The 14,189-nt window shown below is 36.9% G+C and overlaps 1 protein-coding gene across 4 annotated transcripts in view; it reads right to left on the reverse strand.

Annotated features, from left to right (window-relative positions):
* tmem135 (transmembrane protein 135) overlaps window positions 1-14,189 on the reverse strand; it is a 544,027-nt gene that overhangs the window by 37,816 nt on the left and 492,022 nt on the right. For all 4 annotated transcript variants that reach the window (XM_043691564.2, XM_043691565.2, XM_043691563.2 and 1 more), the window contains 2 exons: window positions 9,228-9,297; window positions 4,329-4,496 (listed from right to left, as the gene is read on the reverse strand). In XM_043691564.2, the coding sequence (XP_043547499.1) occupies window positions 4,329-4,496; window positions 9,228-9,297 (238 nt within the window). The remainder of the gene's footprint in view (window positions 1-4,328; window positions 4,497-9,227; window positions 9,298-14,189) is intronic.

Consider the following 14,189-nt stretch of genomic DNA (forward strand, 5'->3'; position numbering starts at 1 on the left):
TTATTAAGACTTATACGTTTAACTTTTTCTTAAAATTTCTTATTAAATTATTTCTTTTTTAAAAAAAAATTTCCAACAGTATTTAAAATCTTTAGGAATAAAAATCTATATTTGCAAAAGTAAATTATCCAGACAGGTTCTTTGATAGAAATTAAGATGGATTACCTGTTAGGAATTTATGTACACCGGTAAGGGGGTATCCTAGAAAGGGGCTTTTGAGGCAATGTTAAGTGTTCCTACTTTTGAGCCAGAAGGCCCAGATTCAAGTCTCATCTACTCCAAAGGTGCATCATAAAACATCCGAACAGGTTGTTTAAAAAAATCAAGATAAACCCTAATTTTACCTGGCAAGCATTGTAGGGACATATCAAGTGAATGCAACTAGTCCAGCTATTTCAATACCAAGTCTCTCTTGTAGTGAAATAAAACAAATGAGTGCATATACTGGATATCTGAAACAAAAACAGAAACTGTTGGAGAAACTCAGCACATATGGCAGCATTTGTGGATAGAAAAAGAGTTAACATTTTGAGTCCAGTAACTCTTTGCCAGAACTGAAAGCAGCTGGGAAATGGTGGTATTTATTGAGGACAGGATTGTGGGGGGGGAAACCAGCAAGAATGACAGTGAGATAGAGCAAGGGAGACAGCAATAGAGAATTGCTGTTAAAGTGCGAATTCTTAAAAGTGAGTTGGCTGTACTGGAATCAACCCACGCAGAACAAGATTTGGACAGGGTGGGGGCATTAATATCTTCTTCACAGTCAACTGTACATCAATTTTGGTGTTACCGCAAACTTACTAACCAGAAAAGACCAAAGAACTGCAGATGCTGTAAATCAGAAAGAGAGAGAGGAGCAGAACTTCAATGTGGGTATGCCAGTTCTGACAAAGGTAGACAAACAGCAGGTTGGAAGAATACAGCAAGCCAGATCGCATCAGGAGTTGGAGAAGTCAACGTTTCAGATAATCTTGGATTCCTGCATTTGCAGATTTTATTTGTCTCTAACCAAGTTCTGAGGAAGGGTCACCAAACCCGAAACGTTAACCTTGATTTCTCATCACAGACCTGCTGAGATTTTCCAGCAACTTCTGCTTTTGTTTCTAACTTACTAACCATGTCTCCTAAATTCTCATCCAAGTTGTTTATATAAATGACAAATGACAGTGGACCCAGCACAATCTGCGTGGAACACAGCCCAAAAGCAATCTTCCACCACCACCCCCTGTGTCCTACTGGTAAGCCAATTTTGCATCCAATGCAAAAGCTCTCCCTGAATCCCATGTGATCTAAAAGGTCAACCATGTGGAACCTTGTCAAAGAATTTCTTCAATTTTCTCCAAAGCTACAACCCTGCAAAAATTCAGTTTGTGTCCTGTTCTGACTGCATGCATATCTTTAAATTCCTTTACCCCACCTCTTGCAGTCATGCCTTCATCTGTGTAGCCTCCAAATTCTGGAATTCCCTCTCTAAACTTCTCTGCAAACTTTAAGGTGATCTTTAAAACCTACCACTTTGACACAGCTTTTGGTTCATTATTATGATTTTTTTCTCAGTGTCTTTCCCATCACTTAACAAAACGTTAGTACTTCTCAGTGGTGCACAAGTGGAAGTTTAATATTCATATTTGTTTCTTCATCAGTTCCCAAGATAGAAAGAGAAAAAGTTGTGGAGTCTTAAAATATATCCTCTGGTACAAATCAGATACTTAAATTTTGTATACGGTACTGAATTTAATGCAAATTATTTCAGATATTAATAAAGGCAACAGCCTAAGGATCAATGATTCAATGCTTCTTTTGCAATGCTTATATGTTAATTATTCATTGGAGTTCAATGTTTAAACTGCAAGAAACACACAGTTGCTCAACCCAGTAATGTTAAATCCTGGTTAAACAAACGCAAATGTACAAGTACAACTACATATTTGACAACTAGTTTTGTATTTAAACTAATTTTACAGGGCTGACTCTGCACATGCTTTTGAAATGGTGAAAGATATTTCTTGTGATGTACAATAATTTTTCATAATACTTCAAGCCATCCTAATCTGAAACGTGCAAGATCTCACAAAAATAGGACTTAACATTGATTATGTGAACTGTTTGCTCCATTGTACTTCAATATGCCCTATTGTATTAATACAACACAGTGAACACATTTTGTATAATCTTACAGCATATACCAAGTCGACTAAAAACTTGTTCAAAATTGCTGTCCAACTTGTATGTTTTATTCCATAATCAATTGATCACATACAGTAATCAATAAAGGAAATAAAAATGAAGTCTAGCTTCCAGATTAATTGGAATTAGAGTGTTGAGGAATGATGAATCTAGGGACATTAAGATACAATTAAATCTTCAGCTTAAGATCATTAAATTATGAGCAGAATACGTATATTATATATTCATTGTAAATGGATACCTCCCCATTTATAAAGATGACTGATTAAATAATAACACACTGCTGCCCCCACCGCAAAACCTCCATTGACCACAGAGCCTCTACCGTGAGAAAGAGTGCAACTGCAGCATGACAAATTGACTGACAGTTTTCATTACAAATGTGGTGGTAGAAATTTATAATGCAAAAGTTGGTATGAAATACACACAGATAGACTTTTCAAAAACGTATTACTATAAATGGATAGTCATGAGAAAACTGAGGTCTACACTAGAAGTTGAAAGTTTTAGTGAGATTTGGGAGGAGTGGTCTCGTGTCACTGAATATTATCGCATGTGTAATTAATCAATGGAAAGATGTAGCTTTAGCACTCATGCTGCTCAGCTCCCAATCTATGTCATGGACAAAACCACAGAAACAGCTAAGGTTGCAGACAGGTGATTCAACCAATCACAGCAAATGAGAAGGCTCTGTTTATTTCCCCATAATTCTGTATTTAAATATTTATCAATTCTTCCTTCAATGATAAAATGGGTTTTAACCCAAATATTCTCTTTGGCAAAGTATTTCATATGGTAACACCCTGTAAAAGGTTCTCACCTCATTCTTTTTGTGAATATGTTAAATAAAGATTTATTTGTCATTTAATTAGAAATCAGAAGAAATAGATTGACTAGGAAAAGACTATCAAAATGGTTGCTTGGCTGTACAGAATTTGAATGTTATTGAAGAGAGACAGATGCATGTCTGACATTCCTAAGGACAAATGTAAGAATGACAACATTTAAACTGTCACAACAAATTTCAGGAGGGGAAAAATGGAGAAGGTAATGGGGGACTATAGGCTCTTATAACTCCTGGTTAATTTGAAAGGCACACAATTGAACATAGTCCTTCTTTATTGTAGAGAATACACCTATATTTGAATGTACATTGTTTCTAGCAAGTGTAAATGAGCTATCAAACTATTTCAAATGATTTTAAAACACTTAAATGCCAATTTAACTTTTTTCAGGACAAGTAGAATATTTCAACTCCATTCCACAGGATTTTAGAACACAGGAAGAGGTAACTCAGTCCACTGTACCACAGTCAATTCTTTGCAAGACCAGTAATGCTTTGCCCACAAACCATTTTTTTGTTGACAACCCTGGAAACTCTTCATCCTCAAATACTTGTCCAACTCGCTTTCAACAGTGCTAACGGAATGAGTTTTCACCAAATTTTCAGGTAGTCTGTGCCAAACATCTCTTTTGAAATATCTCTCCTCATCTTCCCTTCAGATCTTTCTAATGATTTTGAATCTATAACTTCTAATTATTGGCCCACTTATTTCCAGTGAATATTTTTTCTCTACCTATTCCATAAAAACCTTTTCTCATACTAAAACCCTCTTAACTTTCTTAGTTCCAAAGAGCAAATTTATAACACTTCATAACAATAATTTCTCATTCCAGTAGTCATTTTGGCGAATACATGTTGTAGGCTCTTGAAGACTCTCCATATGTTTTAATATGGTGCGAGTACAAAACAAACATATTAGTATTCTTACTTTCAGATAAGAGTTATATTATTAGTTCTCCAAGAACATGAATGCATTGTTATATCTTTCTAAACATTTCGTGTAACAAAAACATTCAATGGAATCTCGACTTTTCTTCATTTTAGTACATTTCTACAGGAATCAAAATTCTTAATTCTGGGTTTTGCATTTATTTTCCATACAGCTCCAAATTTCCCTCGTCATTCATTCTAAATAAGCTAAGAAATATTGAATATTAATTTCCATTTCTTTATGCACTTTATTGTCACAATATTAACTCCAATGACATAATATTCAAATGTTGTCAAAACTGCAATTTCCCAGTATCTCAATTTCAATCAAGTAAACCATTAATCAAGCATTGTATACTGTTGTTACCTTGTAAATACTGACAAAGGATCCTAGAAATGCTCCAAGCTGGAAGTTTTCTTTATTGTACAAAGCAGACAGTAGCCGAGATGGCTTTGTAAACAGGTGTCTAAGTGCTGATGGAATACGAAGGCAGCACTGAATTAAGTAGCCAACACTGAACATCCGTATAAAACTCTGGAAATAAAATATTTTTAAAAATAACATGACATTTCAGGCATCAAGTTACATTTTCTCTATTGCTCTAACTCCTAATGCAAAATAGAACATTGTAAAAAGCAAGTATAACATGAATAATGAGTGCTATATAATTCAAACAATAGCCAGGATCAGGGTTACTATAATTGATATAGTTAATGCAGCCCTTATAAGTGTTCACTTTGAACAAAACTTCAAATATCATTGTACTGAACCAATATTAACTTCCTGACAATAGTGCTTTTTGCTATTCTCCAAATAACTATAATAGCATTCGGTTGTTGTTGCAGAGAACCCAATATTTGAATTTAGTTTAAAAAATATAAACAAAGCTAGTAAAGATCATCGTGAACTAATCAGGTTGACATAAGAACTATTTTGACCACTAGGATGTCTAAGATGGTTATGCTTTAATCTGTCTCTTTGTTTACTGTAAAACAAATGCTCTCAAGAGAGGGAATAATATAACTTGTAATAAAGACTCATGTAATTTGGTTACCATGATGACAATGGGCCTTTCTCAAGCCCAATTTAAAGTCCGGTTTCAGTTTTAAAGTCTAAACATTGCCGAAAAGGTTGCAATTCTGGGCTTCTTTCAGACTCATGGGCTACCAGAATCTGTCATAAACAACATTCTGCGGAAACTGATACAGCTACATAAGGATGGACAGAAAGTTTGTTTTTAGGGAACCTGCATTGTGAATAGTTAGAGATCAGAGAACCATTAAAAAAAAACATTCAAATGAATGCCTATTTGATTATATTCCAAGTGCTGAGTGATGTGGACTTTGATTATGAGAAAGCTAGAAGATTCACTTTAGTGAGAAAAGGGAAAAAGCATCCTGTTAGAGTTGGAAAGAGCTTTGAACTTTAGTTCAAGACTTCAGGCTAGATTTCACTTGTCCCTTCCAGATGTCTTTTCAGTAGTGGGTAGGAAGGCTCATAAAATCAGTAAATAAGGTGAGGTGGGTAGCTCACCACTTCCCATCGATCTTCTAAGTTCATCCATTAATCTGCTAGGTTACTATCAGGATACAAAACTGGCAGGCAGTCCCATTGTCATGTATAAATAAAGGTCAATTGAGCTTGTTAGTTTCCCGAATTATATGCTGCACATACTAAAATATGGTTGTCATGATTTGGAGATGCCGGTGTTGGACTGGGGTGTACAAAATTAAAAATAACACAGCACCAGGTTATAGTCCAACAGTTTTATTTGGAAGCACTAGCTTTCGGAGTGCTGCTCCTTTCACAACCACCTGATGAACTAAAATATGGCTGGCATGGACAGGAGGTTCATGTCATTTTTATAATTTCACACATGATAAAAAGCAGGAAGTTCGGTCATTTGGGAACACCCTGCCAAGATGTCACCCCCCAAATTTCCTTCATCACCCTCACATCTCCATCTGGTGATCTCTAGGATTGCTCTCCATTCTTAAACTCCAGGACTTACCTTTCTGGGTAGCCATGATCCTGTTTATGCTTCATTCTGCATTCTAAGTAGTGCACCACTGAGCTCTGAAGTACCTGATTGGCTGGCAGTTCCTGAGGGCAGTACCTCCTCCCACTGAGGGCCAGAAGTGCTACTGTTTAACTTAATGAGCCTGCTGCCGTGACCACAGGACAGGTTTCCGAGTATGTCAGCTATCGGTGATCTTCCTTCTGGGATGTAAAGTTGGGGGCAGTTTCCACCCACTGTAAAACATAGCGCTACATTTCTACAGAGCTTGTGATACAATATGTAAATATAATGTGGAGTTGTGTTAAGTTAAGGAATGGATAACATTCCTGTAGTTTAATGCCTTTTTTCTGGTTTCCAAAATATTTATTGCCTACCAACTAACATTTATTCATTTTGATTTTTACATTGTTTATTAGAGTACAGATTTTAAGGTGTGAAATATTTCATGCAGTTCTTTCCATAGGTTACAGGAAAATTCATCTCAAGTTATCATTCTCTCAAAGGAATCGTACCAACTCCCAATTAGTTCATGAAAGCCTTGAGGGAAGGAAACTTGCTTGGTATGGTTTATATGTGATTCTAACCCACCACCAACTTGGTTGACCTTCTAATGTGCAGAATTCTTTTTCTACTATGTTTACACAAATATACCGAAAAGAAGGAAAAAGTATAAATGCTAGGAACTGAAAATAAACACACAGAATGTCAGTGAAAATTTGTTAAAATGAGGATATGATACTTTGGATAAAAAACTATTTTGATACAGGATAAATATTCAGAGCTTTATAGCCTGTGAATGATGCACTGAGAATTTTGAACATCTGTTGCTTTTAATCTGATTATATTGATTGACTAGGATACAAATAATCTCTAATGCTATGGGAGGCAGCAATTAACTAAAAGTGGTGCCATTAGGAAATAGCTGTTTGGCTTTTGCAATGTCAGTGAGCAGTATTGGTGGATAGCAGAACACTTATCAGCACTTCAATAGTTCATCTAAGGTGTGACAATGCTCTCATGGACTGCTTGGCCCCTCATCTTGTTCAGTACGTATACCTGCATTGGTTTAAGGCTGGAGTCAATGATCTGACTTTATGAAATGGTCTACATAAACTACTTAAAATGTTGCTTAATGGGCACCCCTAACTGGTCCCAACAAGCCATCCTTCTGAAATAACAACTTTGGGATTATTTGACTAGAACCCCTGAGGTTTGGAAGAGTTCTTCTATATTCTGACAGAAGGTTATCGACTTGAAGTACCAATTACAAACATATGAATTAGGAGAAGGAGTAAGTCAATCAGCTCCTCCAGGCTTCTCTGCATTTAAAAGATCATGGCTGATCTGACTATAACCTCAAATCTGCATTCTAGTTCACCCTTAATAATTCCCTTGCTAAACAAGAATCTATCCATTTCTACCTTAAAAAATATTCAAGGTCTCAGCTTTCAGTACCTTTTCAGGAAGACAGAGTTCCAAAGATTAAGGATGTTTCCAGGGTTGGAGGATTTGAGTTGTAGGGAGAGGCTGAACAGGCTGGAGCTGTTTTCCTTGGAGTGTTGGAGGCTGAGGGGTGACCTGATAGAGGTTTACAAAATTATGAGGGGCATGGATAGGCTAAATAGACAAAATCTTTTCCCTGGGGCCAGGGAGTTCAGAACTAGAGGGCATAGGTTTAGGGTGAGAGGGGAACGATATAAAAGAGACCTAAGGGGCAACTTTTTCCACGCAGAGGGTGGTACGTGTATGGAATGAGCTGCCAGAAGATGTGGTGGAGGATAGTACAATTGCAACATTTAAGAGGCATTTGGATGGGTATATGAATAGGAAGTGTTTGGAGGGATATGAGCTGGGTGCTGGCAGGTGGGACTAGATTGGGTTGGGGTATCTGGTCAGCATGGACCGAATGGTCTGTTTCCATGCTATACATCTCTATGACTCTATTTGTGAACCATTGAAAGGGAAAAAAAAATCTCATCTCTAACTTAAATAGAAAACCCTGACTTTTAAACAGTAGTTCCCAATTCTAGATTCTCTAAAAGAGGAAACATCTGCTCCACAATCTGCCATGTCAGCGAATGTGGGCAGTTTTGGAGACTAGTGCATACTTTCCATGCTTTAGGATTCCTGCTTCAGCCATGAAATAATACATTCCTAAAAACGAGCAAAACATTGCATAATGAAAATAGAATGCGTTGCAAATATTCAGCATTATGAAAGCATCTTTGAAGAAACAGAATGAGTGTAGCAAGATATTTTGCAAGTAGTGCCTGCAATAAAGTAGCATTCAACTAATTAAGAGAACACAAGCATTCACAAAGAAAAAGAACAACCATTCATGAGGGATACAAGTACAAATGGTGCAAAGTGACTTCCTATCTTCAACTGGAATGTGTTAGGAAAATTCTAAGAGAGCACCTGCAATAGTCATTCAGCACACATCTCATGGCAAACAACTCTGACCAGGGGCTGCTGGCCTGTTTCCTTGATGAGGTTTGGTGAAACAAACCAAAAATGGAGAAAAGAGAGACAGAAAGAAAATAACTTAACAAATAGGAAATCATATGCACATGTCTACCAGACATAATGGAAACATACAAATTATGTCAAAGCATAATTATGCTGTAATAATGATGCTCAGGCATCAATGAAGTTGGCGAATGAACTGGTTAACTACGAAAGCCATTTTGATGTGATGTCACTGTTTGAAGAAAATGTGCAAATGCATGATAGCCTGGAGTTCCGAAAAGCTTTTTTTCTCACTGCAGATGAGTATTTCTAGCATCTGCAGACTTTTGTTTTTGTACATAAGAACTGAAAATGTTTAAAAAGCTAATGGTTAGTGATTATAATCTGATAAAGACAATACCATAATTTTAGTTCAATGGTAGTTAAAAAGTAAAAATGCTATAAAATATGAAGAACATGGAGCAAGTTAAAAATGGTCTCCTTTAAAATAGCTGAAAAATATCAATTGTTCTTAAAGAAAAAAGAAGCATTGTACAGAAAGTTAAGAAACTAAAATAACTTATCTCATAACTAATTCTTGGATGAGAGCCCAGATTTCAACACATTACACTCCACACCAAATCACTTAGCCAGTATTTTTGATTTTCAAACAAAACCGTTTTAGTTAGTCGAAACAACAGTTACCAACATCATGAGCTACATGGTTAATTGCAAAGTGTCACGCTCTGTCACTTATGCTAATGAGGTGTTGCCCATTTTATTTTAAAAATACTCACTTTAATGCAGTAGGAGATACAGTTGTCTTCATAATGTTTACAACATCTGTGCCTTGGACCATGTTTGCAGCTGAAATAAAAGAAAAGTTTTAAATATCCAATCCCCTCAATTACAGTATATTTTCTTTTATTAATACTATTTTAAATGGAGTTCCAAACATTTATAATGTACAAGTTTTATTTTTGTTCTGAGAGAGTGAAATAAGCTATCATATTACATATACATGTTGCACAGCTTTTAAGACAGTTTTGCTAATTGATGAAACACTCTGAAAGGGTCGATATACATTCTGCCCTCTACATCAGACTTCTATTGTGCTCATTGTATATGGTTAGTTATTAAATACATGACAATTTAATGTACCTCATAAAACAAAATGAACAAGCAGCACCATACCAGTTAAATTTCAACTGACAACAGTCATAAATTAAATGGCGTGCAAGCCTTAAATCACAGAAGTAAAATATTGGGTCATACATCATATTACAAGCAGCATTCTCAGATTCAGTGATTAAAGGTCAACTTTAAAAAAAAACTCAAGCTTGACATTGTGAGATTACTTCATGTTTCCAACTCATTGTCAAAGCCAGAATTTCTCTACACAGCTGTACCAACAACTTGTGCAAGCATTTCACTGGAAGGTATCTTTTGGTAAACTACACTTCCATTCCTGACCTCAGTTCATCTTTCCTAACATGGAAATAATACAAAGCAGTCAGTTATGTTGTGTAGCAAGCCATCATCTTCAGAGATTATACTGATAATATATTGCCAGGCTGTGCAGGGTTTTGAAGTTGAAGGCATGGAATTTTAACTCAATTCATTGGTGAATAGGAGTCAGTGGAAGTCAACAAAGTTACAGATGAATGTTTTAGAAAATAATGTCAAATAAGGTCAAGCTGGAATGTTTAGAGGGTAAAGGATAGAAATCCAGGAAAGCGAACATCCCAGAGTGCCCAAACTATGGCAAGAATTCTGATAGTGATAGGATAAGCAGAGCAAATGTACTTTGCAATATAATTTTCATCCAATGTGGTCAAACTAAGAAAATGAATACGGCATCTGTTCCAGGCTTCTTCTGATGAACTTATAACTGATTGCAAGGAGAAGAGAAAGCAATTTAGGGTGGTGAACTGTCAGGTTTGGAACATTTTGATGAGAAACCATTATTCACATTCCCCTTTGATGGAACATAAGACAAAAAAAGTGATAGAAATCATTGAATACTTAACCGGATATCAATTGGTTTACATTTCTCTAGTTACAGTTAATAATTAATAGTTAATAACCCTGTTCATGTGTGTGCTTGGAGCCATTACAGTACACATGCTATTTCATGAACTTCAATTCCATGAAATTTCATAGAGGGTTTCTCTCCATGAGCAAGCTCTTTCACACAAGTACCCACCATATGTGCACACCAGCCCTATTGCACTGCATTTGCACCATCGTGAGCTCACCAGTGGCAGAAGTACTTCCATTTCTAGGATTATTTCAGGATTTCTGCCATTAGTGCCATGTTTAAAACCTCATGATGCATCAATTCAAATGTTTCCAGCCCTTCACAGTATATGTAGTGGGATAGAAACTAATTAGCAAAGCAATTAGTTTAGCAATATATTGGCAGTTGACTCATATCTGCAGCTCACTGAGTGACATCCCAGTAATCCCTAGACAGATTGCACTGGACCTCTAGGACTTGATGACTATAGCCCATTCCGCAGGCTGTAATGATACAGACCCTGAATCTGACTGTACTCAAGCCCCCTGCATGTTGATAGTCCCCCAACTTGACCAAGGACTATATCCCTTAGACTTTGAGACATGGTCATTTCATTGAAGCACAATAAGTTTGCTGCATAAGCTACTGGCTTTCTCTCTGCACTAAAAGGCATAGTGTTATGAAGTTTAAGGCATGTACCATACCTTTAAGAGAGGATGAGAGCTGAAAGCTGGCAAGCACCTGTCATGTCGCAGAGTGTGCTGGAAAATTGAAAGATGTAACATTTTGGCTGTAATCTAGATACTAATTGTTTTCACAGCAGTTTGACTTTAACCAGTTTAAATTATGCCCCAAGATACTAAAACCTAATCCAATTTGAATTTTACTGCTTTGACAACATTGAACCAATGAGACAACCTGATGTTTGGAGTATAAAAAGCAAACATTTTGGACAGTTAGCCATAAAGAGCACCACCCGTCAATGTCAGGCAGACTGCCCTAAAACTCTGTCAAAGGTACCTTTCTCATATGAAACATCTTTACAGCAGAAGACCAAAGACTGCCCAGAGAGATCTACAAACAGAGGAAGATCAACATTGGAGACAACAGCCACTGTCTGGTTTTGAAAATTAAATTGCTGTAAATTTAATAAGGGCTTTATTGGATTAGTATATTGTTATAGAGCAGGAGATAGATACCAAATCTTTTAGAGAAAGGAGACTTAGAGTTGTAAATAGTTGTTGTTTAAAGTTCATTTTAGAGTTAAAAGAATAAAATTGATATTTTTTGTTAAATAGTGGGATTTGGGTAGTTCCCTGTCACTCATACTTTAATAGATTATGGGGCAAGGTGAGTTTTTCTGTATGTTTGGTTTAATTAGCAAAAGGCTCTACTGCTGTGTTGTAACAATAGCAAGACACAAGTACTGCGAGACATTAAATTCTGAATGAGGCAGTAATGCACAAGGCACAGCAGAGATGGTGTGGGCATCCACATAGGTGCAAGGTGAGTGAGTACTAAGAAAGCAAGCAAAGAACCAAGGAACACCATTTTTTCCTGAAGCATGAGATGTGTGCCTGTCCCTTTGTGCAAAGTGGCTTAGCAACAACATTGCAATCTGTGTTGGTGAGCTTCAAGTGCAGTAGCTAATAATAAACTGTATTATGAGAATCCAAGATGTGCTAAGATGATGTGTTAAGACGGTGCTTTGCAGATGGCAACCTCCACGGTCAGGGGGTACAGGCAATTGCTACCCACTTAAAGCATACCCTGAAATGTTGGGAAATTCTGGCCAAGATGGACAGCTTGAAGAAGCAAAAAACGGGACACAGTCACCAGGTACCTGCTCAGATTTTCATGTTAGGAATTGCAGCCATTTAGTGCTTCTCTCTGCTGCCTGGGAAAAGAACTTGCATTTAAATGAAGCAAGAATAGGTAAGAATGAGCTATTAATACATGCAAGTTGCCTCTCACCAGTGAGATTCACATCTCACCATTAAAAGCTGAAGTGGAAAATTGGATTTTTTATTCTTAATAGAAAATAATAAGACTTCCAGCATCTTGTCACATTTTCCCCCATCAGAATCACGTGTATATGTTGTTCAAGGGTTGGAGAAAGTCCGCTGCTTATTTTCAATCTTAATCAGATTAAAAATTACCTCATTTATCTTTAGAATATTCCTGCAGTGGATGATGCCGGAAAGGGGGCCCTTGCTATGAATGAATTATCCACAAATCCAGCAGCAAAGATGATTTTTTTAGTGTTTTTCCTTATTCATTCATGGGATGTGGGCATTACTGGATAGACTAGTATTTATTGTTTATCCCTAATTGCCCAGGGGGCAGTTAGGAGTCAAACACATGTAAGACATACGAGGTGAAGATGGCACATTTCTTTCCCAAAAGATTGAGAGTGAAACAAATGAACTTTAAACAACAGTTGACATGCTAGTCATAGATGCGCATTTCATTTCAGAATTTTTAAAATTCAAATTTCACCATCTGCCATGGTGAGATTTGAACCAGTGCACCCCAGAACATTTGCCTGGAGTTCTAAATTACTAATCTGGTCACATTATCACAACACCACTGCCTTCCCCCAGTGAGTTGTAAGACTTCGAATTCACCGCTTTGATAGACTTTTATTGAAATTTCCAGATGGAAGTGAGTTGCACGTCAGAATCTTCAATTTCCAGGCAATTGACAGGAATTCAGATGTTTCCAGGATTCTGCACAGTCCAGATGCAAAACGTCTAACCCTATTTCTGGCCATCAGAATATTTAAGTCAATGAAATTTCTTCTTGTAATCACAAATCATCATAATTATTTATTTATTGGATTGTTGAATTAATCAAAATATTGAATAAATTAGTTTGAATGTTTAAGATATTCAAGGGAAACAGTTGTGCCAGAAATGGCCATTTCATATAAAAAACAGAAAACACTGTGCAGGTCTGGCAGTATCTGTGAAGGGAGAATTTGATCCTTCTTCAGACCTGAAGAAGGGTTGCAATATGATGGGCTTTATGTCAATGGAGAGTGGGGGAGTGAGGTGCAAAACGAAGGGTAATTCTGAGATGGGTTAAAGAGTAAATGACAAAGGGTCATGGAACAAAAAAAGCAAAAGGAGTGGTGATGGCTGAGAAAAGAGCCAAAGCATTTGTCAAGAGTTACTGTAAATGCTCGAGGGAAGAACAGAGCAGTCCAAAACTAAAGACAAAAAAAAAATTAAAATCATCACACGGCAGAAACAAGCAACAAAATGGAAGACAAACTTGTGACTTTGAGTTCAGCAACTGGCAAGACCAGAAAGCTGTGAAATACCTAATTTGAAATGAGATGCTGTTCGGTGAGTCTGTGTTAAGCTTCCCTGGAGCACAGCAGCAGGTCGAGGACATAAATGTGTTAGAAGGAGGTAGTAAATTAAAATGGCAATCAGCCAAAAGTTCAGGGTTATGCTTGTTGACCTGGAGAAAAAAAGTTCTGCAAAGCAGTCACCCCATCTGGGTTTGGTCTGCCTGATGCGGAGGTGACTGCAGTGTCAGTGCAGAAATACAGGATAGAAATTGGAAGTAGGACAAGTAAATTGCTGCAGCATTTGAAACAAGTGTTTGAAGCTCTGAACAGCTTAGAGAGGACAGGTTTAACATCTCCTGAGACTGCATGACAAGCTGCTTTGGGAAAGAGATGAGGTTGAGTGTAATTGAAAAGTGAATCAGGGTGTTTCTGAGGGAATGG

Source organism: Chiloscyllium plagiosum, unplaced genomic scaffold (genome assembly GCF_037043375.1).
Source record: "Chiloscyllium plagiosum isolate Xiang-an unplaced genomic scaffold, Cpla_swu_hap1 HiC_scaffold_6, whole genome shotgun sequence".
NCBI classification, from domain to species: Eukaryota; Metazoa; Chordata; class Chondrichthyes; order Orectolobiformes; family Hemiscylliidae; genus Chiloscyllium; species Chiloscyllium plagiosum.